General features: G+C 50.5%; 1 protein-coding gene across 18 annotated transcripts in view; it reads left to right on the plus strand.

Moving 5' to 3' along the window:
- LOC121459804 (actin-binding LIM protein 2) overlaps nucleotides 1-16,926 on the plus strand; it is a 123,945-nt gene extending 107,019 nt beyond the window's left edge. For 11 of the 18 annotated variants that reach the window (XM_041669809.1, XM_041669813.1, XM_041669820.1 and 8 more), the window contains 4 exons: nucleotides 5,333-5,387; nucleotides 6,794-6,801; nucleotides 6,992-7,072; nucleotides 15,270-16,926. In XM_041669809.1, the coding sequence (XP_041525743.1) occupies nucleotides 5,333-5,387; nucleotides 6,794-6,801; nucleotides 6,992-7,072; nucleotides 15,270-15,383 (258 nt within the window). In that variant the 3' untranslated portion in view covers nucleotides 15,384-16,926. The remainder of the gene's footprint in view (nucleotides 1-5,332; nucleotides 5,388-6,793; nucleotides 6,802-6,991; nucleotides 7,073-15,269) is intronic. The other 7 variants (XM_041669826.1, XM_041669821.1, XM_041669827.1 and 4 more) reach the window with 1 other exon arrangement.
- Nucleotides 16,927-19,319: the final 2,393 nt, after the last annotated feature.

Genomic DNA, 19,319 nt, shown 5'->3' on the forward strand with positions numbered 1-19,319 from the left:
CCATGTCACTAACGTGTGGTCACTAGGAACATGTCCTTTATTGCCTTTCTAATTTCAAGACCCATGAATGCAAGTGCGGGAGACCTTCAGCCTGCCACCCCAAAGAGAGCCTGGCATGTGCCCTGGTCCGGTGCCCTTCATGAGACGCCTATAACCATGTTGGCTCTCAAAGAAGATCTCTGAGAAGAGCTGGGGTGTCCTAATGATCCAGAACCCCCAGGCCTCACATAGGCATACAGCTCCAGGAGAACCTCCATCACCCAGGGAGCTTTGCCTAGTGTCAGGAAGTTTGTATATAAATTAAGACAATTCACTTATCAAGAGAATCAAATAGGTGTGTGTGTGTGGTGCTGGCGTGGTCTTATCAAAATGTAAACTCAGGGCCAGCTGTCTGAAATATGCTTCTCTCTAAGGCTATGGGACACTCCCAAGACCAGGGAGGCATCTCCAGAGGCTGCAGGCATCCTTTGGTACTAGCTGTTGTTTTCCTCCATCTTATCAGGCTCTGATTTACTGTGTTTCTGTCCAAGACCCAGCCTCAGGGTGTCCCCCATACAGATGCCTCTGCATGGATGGAATCTAAAGGATCATGGCTTCTCCTCCCATTAACCTCTCTTCCTGTTCTGGAATGGACCTTGCATGTTGCCTGCTTCGTTGAGTTCTCTCCAATGGAATTTATTTTCCACAGGGACAGCAGAGGGCTAGAAACCACACAGGACTCCTCTGACACCAGATGTCAAACCTTCCACTCAGAGTCAGGTCTCTAGGGGCCGTGGGAGCCCTGTCTGTCTTTCTAGAATGTTCTCTTTTTATCTGGAACAGTTGCTCTCTAAGCAAGGGGCCCTCAGGTGCCAGTGACCTGGCTTGATCTAGCTAATATGTCCCTCTGCTCAAGCAAAGTTCTGGGGTTTGCTTGGTGAACAGAGGGAAGGAAGGACACTAGACTGTCTGCATGCCCAGCCTGTCTCAAGTCAACCCTCTGTGAGAACACATAAAAGACGACCCCCTGGGAGAGTCTCAGCCTGCCTGTGGCAACGATGAACTTTGTCTGCAGAGGTCATGTTCTCTACTGGCTCCTCCTACTCCACTTGTAAATAGGTGGTCTGGATCCTTGTGGATCCATCTTCTTTCCGGAACTACTGTGAACATCATCTTAACTCACTGCAGTACCATGAGGCAGGCCTTATGTGAACATAGGATAGAGAGTGGGCAGATCTGAGCGCCCTGGGCTTTAATGCTGAGAGCCTCAAAGGTGGAGTCCATCCTCACAAGACTTTCCACTTGGCCCTGGGATCCTTTGTCCCCTGCTCCTGCTCCTGCTCATTCTCACTCCTTCTAATACTCGTGTGTGCTCCCCCGTCTCTTCAGCAGAAGTCTGGCTGTTCACTCACCTGAGCAGCCTTTTATAGCCATGCCCGGCAGTTCAAGTCTGGACCCTCTCTCTGGAGTTCCTGCAGTGCTTGCCCAATGACATTTGCCGGTGACCCGCAGTGCCCCAGAATCATGCACTGGGTGCTTTGCTATCAGAAAGGATTTGTGTGTGTGTGTGGGAGGGGGGGGGGGAAGCAGTCTAAGTCAACGCACAGATTCAGTGAGACCAAAATTCAAGAGATGGAGGCCCCCAGAGAACATTCTATCGAAAACAAATGACAGTATCTGAGAAAAGCTGCCAAAGCATCACCCATGTGTCCCGGTAGTGAGGGCTGGGTAGCTGTGATCATGACTTTTATAGTTTCCCTCATCTGAAGGGGCAGAAGTCCTCCTGAGTCTTGATCTGAGAGGAGTTTGTCACAGACCTAGTGACCCCTAGCATTGTACATGGCGAGAGTCATGAGAATGTCCTGATGCCCAAACCTACCGCAGGAGACGATGCTCATAGTCCAGCAGGCTAGCAGCTGCCTGCTGCAGGTTCTCCTGTGAATGATGCAGAAATGATTGACATGTGCCACCTGGCTCATCAGTAAGATAACGGTGACTGAGCACCTGAAGGTCCTTGTGGCTGATCCCTGGAAGAAACCCCACTTGGAGAAATGCTGGTGTTACCTGTGAAGACATTAGATTACAGCATAAAACAAAAACAAAAAACAAACAAACCAAAAACCCAGGCTGTCAGATTGGTTAGAAAAATAGTATTATAGCATGCCATTATAAGATACACACTGAAAATGTGTTTTTCGTTAGAAATGAGAAGAAAGAGATGCTAAAATCACAGATGGGAGGCAGGAGTAGAGATGCTACGGCAAACTGAAGTTAAGCTTCAAACAAACGATACATGAAGAGGGAGCAGAGATGCGGAGAGTGCCAGCCTCCCGGGCTTACTGAACCATGGCAGATCTCAGAAACGTAAATGTACCAAACAGCACAGCAATCACAGGCAAGGCCAACAGGCGCTTTGCATGTTCTTAAAATAAAACATAGGTCTAGTAAACGAGAGTCTCCCAAACACACCTTTAATCCCAGCACTTGGGAGTCAGAGGCAGTGGGTGAGAGGCCAGCCTGGTCTGTATAGAAAATTCCAGGATATTCAAGGCTACATGGTGAGACTCTGTCTCAAACTATTTAACTTTATATTTTTAAAGTATCTGTCAGGAGGTAGAGACAAGAGGACCAGAATTTAAAGCCATCTTCAGCTCTATAGTTAGTGAGTTCAAAGCTAACCTGGGCTCTGTAAGACCTGTCTCTGAGAGAGGCATGGTGGGGGCTGGGCTGTTATGTGACTATAGATCTTCAGCTGTGGTCTTGGAAAGAGCATGTGTGTTTGAATTAGACAGCCCCGAACTCCCAGCCGTCTTGAGGCAAGTTATGTAACTTTCAGAGCTTTTATTTCCTAGAACTCACCAGGGTGGAGGGGGTGGTTCTTATATCTGAGTGATTATGAGAACAGATCCAGCTGTCAGATCTTTTCCCGAGCTCTGTAGCATGGTTTCCACATGAGTCAGGACTTCAAAGCAAACCCTCGTGCCCTCTTCTGCACCAGCATCTGCTGAGTCAGACAGTTCATTCCTACGTGGCTTTAGCAGGAAAATCACAGCCGCCAGTGTGGGCGGCTATGATCTCATTCCTACTAGCGGTTATAGTGTAGTCTCAGGAAAGCAAAACACATGGACTCATCCCCCTACAGTCCTGTGCATTTTCTGTGTGAATTCAGCAAGGTTGCTTGACCTCTCTGAGCCTTGTCTGGGAAGCCTGAGGGTGTTTTCCCACTTTGTAGGGTGCAGTAAGATAGGAGAATGTGTCAGTTGAGCTGGTAAGTGCCCCGTTGGGGAAGACAAATAGCACGTCACCTTTAAAAGTCCAGGTATCTCATTGAGAACACAGAACAGTTAACCAGGGTGGGACCAGGCAGTACAGTCTTGGGCGTTTCTCTGTTGCTGGTCCACACATACAGGTTAGCCCAAGACTTGCTTGCGCTGAGTGCTCTGTAGAGCCACACGGGGCATAGATTCCATTCTTTATGCTCTAGACCAAGATTCCTGTTCCTCAATTTGCAGGATGACCCACTTCCTATCTTTCCTCTCTTTCCTCAGACCTAGAAGGCTTGAGGAAGCTTGTTTGTTCTAACTTGGAGGTATTGGCCTGGGTGGTCAACTGCTTGTGATACAAGATTCCAAACACCAGGTGGCAGCATTCATCCTCAGTGTCAGTCAATCTGTGGCTGCAAAGGTAGACCAGGCAGACTGGCCTCACTTGCCAAGAGGCTCTCTGATGGACAGGTGTGCCTAAGGTGCTAGTCTGAGGCCGAGACAATGTTCCCAAGAGCTGTTTTTAAAAACTTCTAAGGGTAAATGGTGAGAGGTCATGGAGAGTTATCGACTCATGCAAAGACCCCTGGCTAAGGATGCAGGGCTTAAAACCCAGAGAGGCAAATTACAGTTGAACCCAAGGATGGAATCATTGAAGTACATCACATGTTACTACAGTGGTGTTAGACCCAAATCCACTGGACTTGGTAGGGATTAAAGGCACACCTTTAATCTCAGCACTGGGGAGGCAGAGATAGGGAGGGCTCTATGAGTTTGAGACCAGCCTGGTGTACATAGAGAGTTCCAGACCAGCCAAGACATCTCAACAAACAAAACGAGAGAGAGAGAGAGAGAGAGAGAGAGAGAGAGAGAGAGAATATCCAAATCCATGTCCAAAAGTCCATGATAAACCACATATCAAGATTTTAAATAAAGGCCTGCTCCAACCCTCTGTTACCGACACTCACCCTCTCACCAGTTATAGCCTGCTGGATCCAGCTCTGAGGCAGGAAGAAGGTAATGTCATATCTCTGGGCCTCTGTTTCTCTGTTTCAGATGAAGGATTTTAGCGTGCAGGGTCCCTCTACTTCCACATCCTCTGGGATGTGTAGCCCGCTCCCAGCTTGCCCCCCAGCTTGTCGTCTGCCGTAAGGGCCATCAGAAGCAGCTTCTCTTGTAACTGTATCTGTAGGTGGAGCACACGGTGCCTCTACCTGCAGTGCTCTGCTGAAATGCAATCCCTGAGCCTGGTTTCAAAAACTCTGCCCAGCAGCCCTGACCCTGTTTCAACCCCTGGACTGAGCTGGGGCCTGGGGTAATGTCAGGCATTCTTCAGGGAGCTCAGCTCAGCCCGCAGTTTTGGTACAGACGGCAGGTATGGTGGGGCAGGAGTCAGTCAAGACATAGGTGCTGCAGTGCTGCGGTGCTGCAGGTGGTGCACTCTACAGTGGCGGACCTCTATAGACAGAGGTAGCGTGTACAGATGCATTTTCCAAGTGGACGGAAGAGAAAGAAAGAGCTTCAACGACCACAATGCTGCTTACATGACAGTTTATTAATGACAGCAGGTAACAGCCCCTACCCCCAAGAATGTCACTTCTTGGGTATTAATGTCAGAACAAGGCCACTTTGTCCAGGGTACCAGGGACTTCTGGACACCAGAATCCTTGATGATCCCAGAGTTGTGGGAATGCCTATGGTTTCTGCAGAGAGGCAGAGGCCCCTCTTGTCTTGGAGCTTTGAGGGGCATGGACATTGGCAGTCTGGGCTGTGTAGCTAGGCATGGCACTGGGGACTCTGGGAATAGAGTATGGATGATGCATAGCCCCCAGGAAGAAGTGGCCAGCAAGTGCCCCTTTGCTGTCTTGTAGGCACAGTGGGATTGTGATGACTCTTGGGTCTCCCTAGAGCATGGGTACTCTCTTTCCAAAGCTCACCTTTACCATCTGTCTGTCACCTAACCTGCCAAACACCCTTCTCCTCCAGCAGTTTGAGGACCCTGGAAGCACTGGGGATGTCTCTGAGCCCCCTGCTGCCTGCCCCCTGCAACCTGCCTCTTGCCGGCCTCTCTCTCTCTTTCTCTCTTCCAGAATGCCAACCTGGCCCCTTGTGGAGCAGACCCGGATGCCAGCTGGGGCACGCGAGGTACACACAGTGGGGACCCCTGTGGGTCTCTGTCTAGGCCAGAATCACTAGCACATGTCTACCAGTCTCATTCCGAGACTATCCCTCCGGGACCTGCTGGCAGAAGGCTCTGCACCATGGAAGAAGGATCCCCTGGGGATCCCTGTTGATCCTTCAGCTCTCTTATCCTGTGCTGCAGGGGTCTGTCATGGCTCTTTAGGTTCTATGAATCTCTTGGAGTAGGGCCCAGAGTCCCAAGCAAGCAGCTTCCAGGGTCTGAGCTGAACAGTGTAGGTCAAACCCCTTTTCTGGTCTTTGTCCACTGAGTCTGCTGGTATGTGTGCAAGTGGTCCAGGTCATGTGGCAGCCAGTAATGGCTCCTCTCCCAACTCTGAGCAGGGCCATGCACCTGGCCATGCTCACCTCCTTGTTACCTTCTGGAATGCTGGCAGAACCCTGCTCTTGAATACCAGTTCATATACAGATGGCAGCGCCAGGGCATCACAGCTTGCCCTTAAAGTGCTTGTCCCAGTCCCCAGCCTCAGATCCGGGACTTCAGAGTTCCAAGTGGGAGGACCAAGGGCCTGCCTCATACAGGCATCTTCCTTTCAGAGTGGTTTGAAGCCAAGATTCTCGAGGCCCTTCCTGTGTCTATGGAGCTTCTGCCATCTGCTCCGCTTTAACTTCTATAAGATGATACCTTAAGTCTAAAGAAAAATGTTATCAGAGGGAGTGTAGAGTGCTTGGCGGTTTATAATAATAAACAAAGTATGATGAAGAGGGACTAGGGTGTGGCTGGGGTGGTAGAGTGCTTGCCTCACACACGTACAACTCTGGATTTTCTCCCCAGCCCCACATAAACCACACGGGATGGTGCATACTGTAATCCCAGCACTTGGGATAGGAAGTCAGGGGAATCGGGAGTTCAAGGTCACCCTCAGTTATATAGTAAGTTCAAAGCTAGCCTAGATTCAGTGAGACCTCGTTAAAAAAATAGGGGGAGGGACTGGGGTGATGGGATGCATATTGGTTAAGATGTCAGACTCCACAACACCCCTCAGAAAGTTTTCCCTCGAGAACCCACTGCACGGCTGGGTAAACTGAGATAGGTGTCTTTCTCAGAGTAACCCAGAACACTAGGAAAGACACCTCCCAGCCTAGGAGCACAGTGCCACTACCCAGCTTCCAGTATGGCCTCCAGCCTCCTGGCCATGCCTCCTGCTCTCAGTATTCTGTGGGAGACCTTTGGCCCCTAACTTGAAGTCCAAGAACAGAGAAAGACCCATGAAGTCTGTTCAGGAGACCAAAGACCAAGCATAGGCCAGCTAACTGGGGGTGGGGGCTGCCCAGGAAGAAGATTGCTCCCATCCCGGGCATGGATGTTTTGTTCCTAAACCAGTCCTGTGGTCTCTGCTCTTTTCTTACAGAGTACAAGGTAAGGGGCCTCCTGCACTACTGACCTCACCCACCGCGCTGTACCTGCCCAGGTTAAAAGTTCCTTTTTGTTGCATTTTCTCTATGAGATGTGTATGTCCACAACCCACACACGTATGTATACTAGTTTGCCTTTTGGCCAGCCCAGGGGTTCTTGCCTCTGAGATAACCCTGTGGTGTCTTCCCGGCAGATATACCCATATGACTCCCTCATCGTAACCAACCGAATCCGGGTGAAACTGCCCAAAGATGTGGACCGGACGAGGCTGGAGGTAAGGCAAGGTAGGGAGGTATCTGTTGAGACTCTATAGAGCTCGGCCATGAGATCAGATTCCCACACACGTAAACACCAGGAGATGGTGCTACCGTGGTGACAGCACAGGGCAGTGTGAGTAAAGTGGCTGTTCAGAGCCTGTGGGATGTGACCCTGGCAGGGACAGTATTGTAGCGGCGTACTGGCTTTCCTCGGCTGGCCAGTCATGTGCCCTTGAGCCTTCACCTCTACTTATGATGAAAACCCAGAGTGGCTTTGTGTCATTGTGTAGTCTGAGGTTTTTTGGAGCCCTTTCCCCGGGCCCTGGCAAACAGTAGTTCCTCCGCACAGGGAGGGGGCAACAGAAAAGAGATGAGGTGACCTGGCTGCTGCATGGGGAGGTGGTGCCCCCTTCGACCAATGGGTACTTGACCCATAGTGACTTACACTGGAAAGCAATGAATTCATGTGACTGAAGGGCCCTTTTGGGTATCGCTGGATCTAGGACTGAGAGTATTTGCATATCCAGTGGCTGTGCTCCTTCTACACCAGCTCCCTCCAGAGCTTAAGCTCCATCTCTCTCTCATCTGTCTTCATACAACCCGCACTGAGCCTCTGGGTAGTCATTGCCCCACCCCACCCTTAACCCAACCAGTTCTACCCAGGGCATATCATGGCCTGAGCAACCAGCTTACCTGGAGTTAAGGGGGCAGCTGGTGTCACCTGAGCTGGGGAGACCCAGGTTGTTCCTGGAAGAAACTGAGACCTGCCATCTGAGATGGAAAGAGGCTGCTGGGCAACAGGCAGGTGACAAGTGTCCACTGCAGGGAGGGTCAGGGAGGGGACAAGACAGCATAGCAAAACACAGCAAGATCGCCAATAAGTAGTCACTCAGAGCAGCCAGTCCACATGGTACATGTCCATCATACCAGCCAAGGAACCTGGAGCCAGAGCTCACTGCAAACAAGAAAGGCCCCGGGAACATTTTTGTGTATTTTGATGGGCATATCATTCATGGGAAGGGCCAACAGCTAGGTTGGTTAGGAAGCTGTATGAGATTGGCAGGGTACGGAGAGCCTGGAGGATTCTAAAGGGCAGGTTTCTGCCTATGGTCTTGGAGAGTGGGCTTCACGAGTTCTTGCCTGGGTGTCAGTTATGACATTGGCTTCAATGGTCCACAGTGGGACGTCTTGCTCTCTGGATGAAGCTGGGCTTGTTGGTGATGGGGTCATGGCCAAGAGTACTGCTAACTGTATAAAGGAGTGCAGCTGGTCATTGGCAGTTCATGGGTCAGGATCAGGGTCAGCCTATAGGGATCCTATTTGATTTGTGTCTTGGCTCCTTAAAAGGTGTGTCCTTGTGGGTAACTTACTGAGGGTTCTTGGACTAAATTCTTCACCCTTAGATGATGCTCGGAGCTCAGATGACATCAGTAGTAGCTCCTCCAGTCTCTTGAGAGCCTGCCAGGGCTCCCTGTTCCCTGTAGGGCTGGGGTGTGTCTCAGGTGACTTCTGCTTTGCTTGTGTATTTGCTGAAGCCAACTGTAGCCTAGGGAGGGGATTAAACCTTTCATATCCAGGTGAACACACCCAAGAGTATGACTCTTAGCTAACTTCCCCTTCAAGCTCAGCCAGCCCCAGGAATTGGAGCAGTTACCAGAGTGGGGCGGGCACATCTGTCTTTTCTTCCTCATCAGCTTGGGGACAGGGATGTGGCCCTGGAAGGGGTGTGGTGGGGTTCTTTTACAGTAACAGACTCCCCCCACTCCCACCCCATGGGAGAGAGCTTTAGTTTTATAACTGAAGCCAAATTATAACTTGTAAAGATCCATAAAGCCAAAAAGAGGAATGGGAAGGGGAAACGCCTTCTGGAAGTCCCCATTGCTATCTCTTCAGAGCGGACAAGCTTCCACAAATCTCTCTCACATGACTCAGACAGTAACTGAGTTGTCTTTCAGGTAAAGAAGGCTCACTCACTATATACTCAGTTGAACACCTGCTTCTCCCCTGAGATTTGACACAGACCTTTTCTGTGCCAGTCCATGGGATTCTGCCCCCATCTGGCCAAGAAGTCACAGGAAGGCTGGCTTCCTGAAGGGCCCTTAGGATAGAGTTGCCACTCACAGCTGGACAGTTGTAAGCATTTAAATGAAGGCGCAGAGATACTTAATTGAGCATCTACAGTGCTAAGCTGCAGGTGTCCACCTGTGTGCCTCCCGTCTTCTAAACTGAGTGATACCCCTGCATATACCTAGATTGCCATGGAGAAGGGCCATGGATGTGGTCCAAAATGATGATTTCCGGAAACAGGAAGAAGTAGTGTTGTATACGACTCTGTACATGGACGGAGGGCTGTGTAGTCAGCTGGGGGAGAAAAGTGCTTTCGTAGTGCCCTGATTGGCAGACGTAGACAGCATGAACATGGCTAAGCATGGCAGATAATGCTGCTGTCCCTTCTGTGTGGTCGGCTGCATTCCAAGCACATGGCATATTTTAACACTTCTTTCACAACATCACGAGGCACCCAGATGGCTTCCAGGGCCATGGTACCCAAGAGGCGGAGATGGGATTCAGCACTTGTAGCCGCTCTGCTAGCGGATCTTCTAGATCAATTACAGTATGTAGATGAATTGCCAAACAAACCTGTCTTCAACTTGTTTTTCTCATTATATTTTCTCACAACTATAAAGATTGAGACATATACCTTAGAAACATGCATTCATATACATGCACACAAACACACAGACATATACAAACATACATGTGCAGGTGCGGAACACATGCCAAGGCACATGCTCAGAGGAGAGCTTCACAAATCCTGGGCCTGGGACTTCTGAGATGTGGCAACTCAAGAGGCTGAGCTTACTTCCTCTCCTTTGTGGTTCTTACAGCTTTCAACACATTGGCTGAGCCCCAACCACATTTTCTAGGGCAACCATTTTCTCATAGAGAGTAACTGGATGATAACCATGCCTCCCCAACACCTTTGCAGTAACATATAGTCGATGTTTGATCAAACCCCCAGCCCTGGGGCTTAGAAGAATTGGTATATACAATGTATATCAAGAAAGGCGGGTGAGGTGCTGGAGGGGCTCCTGTCTGCAGCTAAGGTTATGTGGCCACGTTGATGTGCCACTCAACGGTGGGTGGCTCCTGGGTTGGGGTTGTGAGTTCTTTCTGTGGGCCCCCAGGGTCTGCTGACTAGGAAGAGGCTGCTGCAGAGGGTCTGGGTTTTCCCTGCTGGTCCTCACATACCCTTAGGCTAACTGCCTGTGTTTGTTGGTGCAATAATCCCAGGGTAACTCCACCTAGGAAGCGAGGACCCCGAGGTTCACGTGTCCTTTCCCTGCTCAAACTTGTCCATTCAGTATGATGAGGACAGAGCACCTTGAACCCTGATGGCCAAGGGTGACCATGAGAAGTTCAGAGTCCTCAGGTCAGGCCCCTAGGTTCTTCCTGATCCAGGCGGAGAAGCACTTGAGGACTGTGTGAGAGGACAGATAGACTTAGGCAGGGGCTCTTGTGGATGCCAGCTGCCAGGGAGCTCACTGTGGAGCTGGTGACAGAGGCAGGTGACAGAAGGGGCGCTAGAGGACAACAGTCACACATGTGTCCCCCTGAGGAGCAGAGACCTAGTGCCCTTCTGGAGCCGAGTCAACCAGGTTAGCTGGACTTTGGTGCAGGGAACTCTGTGTGACCTTGGGTACCACAATTCAGGCACCCTTACCTCAGGAAGAGCTGACATTTGAGTCAAGGCCTAGAGAAATTGGAGATGTTGCTGGTGACCCAGGGAGAAAGGTGCTGAAGGCCCTAGGACTTCCTACCACACAACAATATCCCCCAGAAGTGAGACTGGCCCGTTCTCTGGAAGGCACCAAGAGGGTCTCCCTTCTTGTAGCTATGGAAGAAGCTTGGAGTCCTTGGCACTGGCAGCACCTGAGGAGCCAGGGGCCAGGGAAAAGCTGAGCTAAAACAGCTCCATGGGTCCCTGTAGTTAGCTATACCTCATAGTTCTTCCTCCAAGAGAGGGCACTTAGAGAACCAGAGGCCCTAGACCAGGAGACACACAATAGATCCTCTGCCAGGCACTAACTCTTCTGATTCTTACCCACACTCTGGAACTCAACAGAACTTGGGCAATCAAGTCCTAGTCCCCTCCAAGATGAGCAAATACCTCAGGAACTGGGGATGTGGTGGGGCGAGGGCCACTGGCCTAAGGTCTTTCCCCGCCAGCTGTCTTGCCACCCTCACCACTCCAGTCAATGCACCTTCTCAATACCAGCCATCATATGTGTGTCCCTTCCATGCTCTCACTTGTAACCAGCTCTCCTGGGCTGTGCAGGGAGCATCCCACAGAATATGACAGGAGTTTGAAGCGAGCCCTTACTACATAGTAAGCTCAGTTCTTGCCTGGATTGATTGCACAGTGAGGCCTTGTCTCAAACAACAACCAACAAAACCAGGGACCAAAACCTCAAGCCAGCTCCCCAGCACTTCCACCTCTGGTGGTCCTCTTAAACTGGTCTCATCCCAGCCCACCAGGCACCCTTTCCTCTTAGTGCCCTTGGCCTCTCTGAGAGCCTCCTCCAGTAAGTCAGAGGAGTGGGAGCAGGCCTCAATGTGCTCTGGTAAGACAACACAGTATCTTCTACATCTTGGTGGTCTAGAAGTGACCTTCTCAGCCCATCAAGTCACCCTGGTCTCACCAGGCACATGTTTCCTTTCCACCTCTGGGAGGCTTGGTGGAGGCTGTGAACGTGGCTGTGTGCATGTGTGTGACTCCAGGCCTGTCTTCTAGATCACCCACTCCCGGGTTTCTAAAACTCAGAGCACGCAACACAATTTCAGTAACAAGATTTGGTTTTTATGCTTTTCAGAGATTACAGCATTTTCTAGCCCATTCTGAGACAAGATCCCCTAGAGTGCAGCCTGTCCTTGAACTTGCTATATAGCCAAAGCTGGCCTTAAACTCCTTATCCTTCTGCCTCAGTTTACCAAACGCTGAGATTGCCCACGTGTGTCCCCACACCCATCTCTCATCATTTTTTGCTCTTGATCATTACAACGACCTTTGGTGTCTTTGCTTTAAAGTGGTGGAAACTGTACTCTTTTTTTGCCAACATTTTTTTAATTGTGGCAAAATCCGCTGCTTTTAGCATTTTGAAGTGTGCAACTCATGCATCTGCACCCTTCCAGTTTCACAACCATCATCGCCATCTGGGTCCAGAATGTTTTCATCCCCCAGAAAGGAAACCCCCACGCCCTTCATCAGTCAAGGCACCCACCCTTCTCATCCACACCCTGCCCCCAGCAATCCACTTCTGTTTCTTCCAGGCCTGCTCTGGACATTTCATTCAGCGGAGTCATGCCATGTGCGGTACATTTGGCTCTTCGCACTTGGCCTGATGTTTTTGAGGCCTATAGCTTCATGTTATTCTGGGTTTAATGATACTGCACTGCATCTTATTTTCCCACTGTCAAAAGTTGGCTTATTTCTGCGTTTGACCCTTGGGATGAATGCAGTGAAGGTGGGCACTTGAGGACCGTGGGAGTCCCTATCTCTGTTCTGGGTGTCTGCTTCGGGCAGGAGAGCTGTTATCCCTCACTCCATTACTTTGTTGAGGACCTGCCCCCTTCTTTCCCATAACAGTCAAGAGGTCCTGCTGGGGAAAGAAGTTGGCAGGAGACTGTCCTAGCCAGGCCTACTCCCTCTTGCTTTCTTGCTACCCTATCCTATCTCCAGCTTCCCTCCTTTCTCCCTGCTGAGCTGAGGGGAAGAGAGGGGCCTAGGGGATTATCTTAGGTCACTTGAGTGTGCCTCAAGGAACATGAAGTGGTTTTTTTTTTCTTTTCCTCTATTTTCTTAGAAGGGTGTGTGGGTAGTGAAATGGGGTCTCGACCCAGACTGGCCTTGAACTAGAGGATGACATTAAACTCCTGACCCTCGGCCTACACTTCCCAAATGGTAGCCTTACAGGTGTGCACCTCCAAACTCGGCTGAGAAGTGACTCCTCAGCCTGGTGTGTGAGGCAGCTGTGAGAATAACGAACCAGGAGTGCTCAAGGGACAGCCCACATTATAATATGGGGATCTATCAGGATTGTTCTTACTATTGGGGACCACCATGAGCAAAGCCAGAACCCATGCACACAGTCACAGCTGGTCCTAATACTAAATGCTGATCAGCTCTGACTCTACCCACCCAATCCCCAAAACATCAGGAGGGGGGGCCATGGTGCAGGTGTTCAGACTTCCTCTCAAAGCCCCACGGAGGTGCTGACATTTTTTAGCCTCGCACACCCCAGCTCAGGAGTCGGGCTCAGTGACTCAGAATGACTGGTTTGGCACCACATGTCAGAGCCAAGGCGAGGGAGGGTTTGGGCCATGGCCTGGGCCCAGCTTGACTTCTTGCTGCATGGTCACCTGTCTTAGGTAGGGGCTTTGTTGCTGCGATGGAACACCGTGACTAAAAGCAACTTGGGGGAGGAGAGGGTTTATCTGGCTTACACTTCCATTCTCTGTTTATCATCAGAGGAAGTCAGGACAGGAACTCAAGCAGGGCAGGAACCTGGAGGCAGGAGCTATGGAGGCCATGGAGAAGAGTTGCATATTGAATTGTTCACCATGGCTTGCTCAACCAGCTTTCTTGTAGAACCCAGGACCACCAGTCCAGAGATGGCACCACCCACAATGGGCTGGGCCCTCCCCCCTCCCCCACTGATCACTAATTAAGAAAATGTTCTGCAGGCTTCAGATCTGCCTGCCTCTGCCTCCCGAGTGCTGGGATTAAAGGCATGTGCCACCACCACCCAGTGGATTTTCTTTTTTTTTTTTTTTATTTTGTTTTTCGAGACAGGGTTTCTCTGTGGCTTTGGAGCCTGTCCTGGAACTAGCACTTGTAGACCAGGCTGGTCTTGAACTCACAGAGATCTGCCTGCTTCTGCCTCCAGAGTGCTGGGATTAAAGGCGTGCGCCACCACCGCCCGGCCTCCGATGGATTTTCTTAATTGAGGTCCCTCCTCTTAGATGACTTCAGCTTGTGTTAAGCTGACATAAGACTAGCCAGCACATACCCTTTGGCTTTCTCAGCTGGGAGATGGGAGTAGAACAGAATATACTGCCTTAATAGTCGCGATCCCAATTAAAGAAAGCGGTCAATGAGTCAGCCTATAGGAGTCTACAGCCCAAAGGCTCTGAGCAGGCAGGAGTCCTGTTGCAGGGCATGGCTATTGAACTTGGCCACAGGGAACTTTTGTCCGTGGGAATCGGTAGTCAAGGGTGCTATGGCAGCCCCATGCCAGTCCCTGTGTATCCCTACCAAGACTGCCCTCTGGGCTTTGTTTCTTTCGCTGCAAAGAAGCCCTGGACATGCCAACGAGATCACTCATCCTCAGTAGCAGCCCTGCTCCACGGAAGAGCCACAGGGAGCTGGCCTGGCAGGCTTGCTGCTGCAAAGCTGTATGCAGATTTCTAGGACAAAAGCTGCAGAGCCTGCAGTCATGATGGGCCAGACTTGGCCGCTGGCCCTAGCATGACCGCTCAGCGGTGGAGTGAGACAAAGGTCAGTTTGCAGCTGCCTTGGGAAGATGGAGAGCAAGCCTTCCAGCCATCCCGGGCACTGACGTGATCTAGCTGTAGATCTGGAGCAGCTGGAGGACCGGACCAGGATGAGAGGGGAGCGGACATGCTCAGTCCTGGTCCAGCAGTGGCCTGCTTGGTCACTGTGTCACTTCTGGTTCTGCCAGGTGGTCAGAAGTCCTTCTCGCTTGAGGGACAAGAAGGTTCCCGTGAGGCAATTTTGGGGTTGGGAGACTGTGTGATTTTATCATGGGGATGTGTTTGTGAGTCTCTGTTATTCCTGGAATCCAAGGTAACTCTAGGCTAAGAACAAGGACTGGAGACATTCAGGCTCCTTTTCTGTCTGGAGTGGGACACAGTAAACACTGTCCTAGAAGCCTCAGCTCTTATCTTTGCACTGATCGTCCTCAAGGGTCATAGATAGGCTGGGTAGCCTTGCATGGTTAAGCCTGTGCACAGAACTAAGTAGGAACTGGACCCAAAGGACAGGCACAGAATGCAAAGGGGCCAGGCCTCCGCGCTGCCTTTACAACAGAGGTCCAGGTGAGAAGCCAGTGTTTCTCAGAACGTAGGCAACTTCTTCTCAAGTCCAGTTTCAAGCACCACTCACTGACTGTCCCTGTTTTCCCTTGTCTGAAGAGACACCTGTCACCTGAGGAGTTCCAAGAAGTGTTTGGGATGAGCATCGAAGAGTTTGACCGCCTGGCCCTGTGGAAGAGGAATGACCTCAAGAAGAAAGCCCTGCTCTTCTGACAGCCGCCAGCGTCTTTCCAGGAGCCTGTTGGGGGGCAGAGCCGAAGGACCCCACTGCCCCTCTCCCAGATCCCCCTCCTGCACTTTTCCTCTGCTTCTCTGTGTCAGTGAGGCAGGCGGGGTGCCTGAGGGAGGCCGGGTGGGGCCAGGCCCCGAGGAGCATCCAGCAGGCATGGTACCTTCTGCAGCAAGGATGCACCCCCTGTAGTTTAGGGCCAGGTGCCAGCTTGACTCGCTCCTTCCTGCCACAACCTGAGATCAGGGCAATGCCACAGCCAGCTATCGTAGGAGATGGGCCAGAGCATTCGGCCACCCCAGCACCTTTCCAGTGCCCTGGTGTGTGGTGTGCCCACGCCTGTGCTAGGCACTTGGGCAAAGATGTGTACAGGAGGCGGGTGAAAGGCTCGCCAGTGCCAGACCCTGACACAGCAGGGCTGGTAAGCGTGACACTCCTCAGAGCATGACCAGGATGCAGGCGGGCTGAGGCAGGGGAGCCAGGCCCATGTCCGAGAGGCAGTGGGACTGTGATGTTTTGCCATTATTGTGATGGATCTTTTCTGGGGAATGAATGTCGACCTGACAGGGTGCCCCCGACTAGTGCTCTGTGTACTGTGCCCTTCCAAAATCACCCCCTTAGTTGCCTAAATGATATCTTTCAAGTTCCACAGAAGTTTTTATTTTATTAAAAAGTATCGCTTCCTTACACATAAGAAGACATATATGCAGAGTTTAGTTTTACGGTCCCTCTGAAGAGGATCGCCTCCGCCTTACACCCCCACTGTGCAGGCCTCTGTGCAGGCCTCTGTGCTTCCCGTCCTCCGCGTTCCTCAGAGGCAGGAGCCCATCTGTTTCCCTTCGTCCCTGCTCCTTTGTATGTATCACACAGACCGCCTCAAAGACAGACTTGCTCAGTAGTGCCGTTTGTAAATATCTGTGAAGTGTACGTCTCCTTTTTCCTCACCGTCGTTTTCCTAAATCTCAAAGAGAAGAGCGCCCCCTGATGGCCAAAGCCCTGGAATAAAGGTTTCCCCACCGTGGCCTTGTCTCACAGGAACCTGACCAGTCTTCTCGGTAAAGACACTCACTGTAGCCCCCACAACATAAAACACACATGTTCAGGAGCCATGCTGTCCCACGCAGCCCCGACACAGGCACTGAGTCCTGCAGGAGAGATGAGTAGAGGTGACGCTTCTTCCAACCTGGGTGTCCATAAGTGGGAGCTAACTAGGACCCTGGTGACAGACATAAAAGAACATGCCAGCCACAGGGTGTGTGGACACTGTGGTCCTGAGTGACTCTAGCTGTCCCCTCTTCTGGGCTGTCCTTCGCACATTCTCACATCCCAGGACACGTTGAGTCTTGTTTCCTGCTGGAGTTCTCACCAGCATGGCTGGGCCATGGAGGGGAACTTTTGGTACTTAATCTGCTTCCTGCCACTTAGCAGTCCGGACCAGCACAACTGGAAAACCCCACCTCCTCACTCATGAGGTGTCATGTCATGTCTGATTCCTGGACACCTGGGAAAATAAACGGTGACACACTGTAACTTGTGAAAGGATAAAATGTGTTCAAGCATGCTTGGTTTCAGAGGCATGGGCAGGGGGTGTGTTCATGGAGCAGGACGGGCCACCTGGGAGGGACTCCTGTTCCATCCAGAGGTGGCCATGAGGGCTGGAGCTCTGGCTTGGTCAGCCTAGGGAGCCAACATCGTGCTAACAGGGTCATCTGCCTACCCTAGGCAGGATAAGGTACTAACTGCTGTTCCGTGGTAAAGGTCCAAAGGGGCCCCCAATGTGCTCCCTGATGTCAGGTCATGCTTTTATAGAGAAGGTGCTGGGGATCAGTCTTGAAAGATGGAGGGTCTCGGCAGCATAACAGGACGGAACAGCGCTGTAAGATGCTGAGGCTGTGAACGGTGACATAAATTCTGAAAGCTTTGGTGTTTGGAAATGGCTGAGCACGGGGCTGGGGGAAAGGCTGGAAGGAAAGAAAAGGTCAGCAGGGGTCTTTAGGAGTACTGATGGCACCCTGGGGTAAATGTGTCACACTCTCTAATCTTTTACCAGTAATGACAATTCTGATGATCTTGGTGTTTTTTTTTTTTTTTTCCATGCTTGCTGTGTTAAGCAGTACCGCGGTCTGCTGCTATTCAAGCAAGAAGCTGGTACATTCATGGTTGGTTCTGTAGTGTGAATTCTAATTGGTTTTAATAATAAAAAAAACCTGGAGTCAGATAGTAGGGGGTGAAAGCTGAAAGATCAGAGAAGCAGAGCAGCCAGCCACAAGTTAAGAACTAGTTAAGAACCTCTAGGAAATCCTCAGACCAAAGGGTATCCTATCTCTACAAGTCCTCAGACTGTCTGCCCTACCTACGAAACCTCAGAGTGAATCCTGAGCTCCTGTCTTCTCCCGCCTTATACTCCTCTTTCCCCCCAGCCATTTCACTCCTGTCTCCACCTCCCAAGTGTTGGGATTGAAGGCACGTGATTCCCAAGTATCGGAACTAAATGTGTGAACCACCACTGCTTCTGTTTCTCTTTGAGACTGGATCCATCTATTGTAGCCCAAGGTGGCCTTGAACTCACAGACATCCATCTGCTTTTGCCTCCCAAGTGCTGGGATTAAAGGTGTGTGCCACCACTGCCCAGCCTCTATGGCTAACTCGTGGCTCGCTCTACACTCAGGCAAGTTTCATTTGTTATAACACAAACAAAATATCACCATCTTGTTTCCTCAGTGAGTCTTGGCAATTCCACCTTTCAAGAATTGTCTGTGTCTCTCCTTGGGGACTGCTGTCACTGGATGAGCCAAGGAAAGTATGGTGGCAGTATGATAAAGACCTCTGGGTGCAGGTGTATGCCTTTCTGTCTTAGGAATTGTGGTCCATACAACACTTACCACTCATTTTCCAAGTGCCCTATTGTCACCTCACAATCAAGAGCAAAACCTTTGAACAGCAATCTAGTAGTGCCAAATGGCTAGCAGCCTTGAGGCCTGGCTCCAGCCTCAGTGTCCCTGGGCATTCCTGTCCCTACTGGGCAGCTGAATGTCATAACACGTTCTGCTTATCCTGCACTTTCTGGGTAGCATGGCTGTGTCTTGCACACTGGTTTCTCTCCCAGGGAAGCCCTGCTCTTCTTCCCAGCTCCTCTTAGAAATGGCTCAAAGTCACCAGCCTGCCCCAGATTCCTCAAGTACCTTCCTCATACCTTTCTGTGTGTACCACAGTCTTGTGTGTGCGTGTGTGTATGAATATACAGGTACGACCTGGTTGTGGAGACCAGAGGTTGACATTGGGAGTGTTTCCTGGTTGCTCTCTATCTTGTTATTTTTAAGAATTGTATTTATTATTCCTCAGTTACATGGGCATGCACAAGCGCATGCACACACACACACACACACACACACACACACACATGCACATTCATATAATGTGTTTCCCTCTCATGTCCTCTTCTTCCTGCCAAATCTCAACTGTCCACCACTAAGTCCCTCACTGACCTTCATAACTTTTTATTATAAATTTTAATCTAATTAACATTAATTATTAATGTCAATTATAAATACATATAATTATTAATAAATTAAAATTAATTTAAATTTTAAAATGAATTTAAATTTTTAATATAAATTTCTATGCTGAGGGAGGTACACATGCTAATTGCATGCATGGAGAATAAAGGACAACTTGGGGGAGTTGTCTCCTTCCAATATGGGGGGCCCTGGGATTGACCTCAGGGCATTAGACTCAGTGGCAAGTGCTCTTACCAGTGGAACCACCTTTCTGTTTCTACTTTATATCTGTGTGTGTGTGTGTGTGTGTGTGTACGCGCACGCACGCGTGTGTGCACGTGCACACGCGCTCTCTACCATATTTAATTAGTGTTGCTTGCATTGCTCTCTGTAGAGATGGGAATATGTGTGGTGGGTATTTAC

This window comes from Microtus oregoni, unplaced genomic scaffold, assembly GCF_018167655.1.
Source record: "Microtus oregoni isolate MIOR12 unplaced genomic scaffold, Mior012 000019F_ref0000042, whole genome shotgun sequence".
NCBI lineage: Eukaryota > Metazoa > Chordata > Mammalia > Rodentia > Cricetidae > Microtus > Microtus oregoni.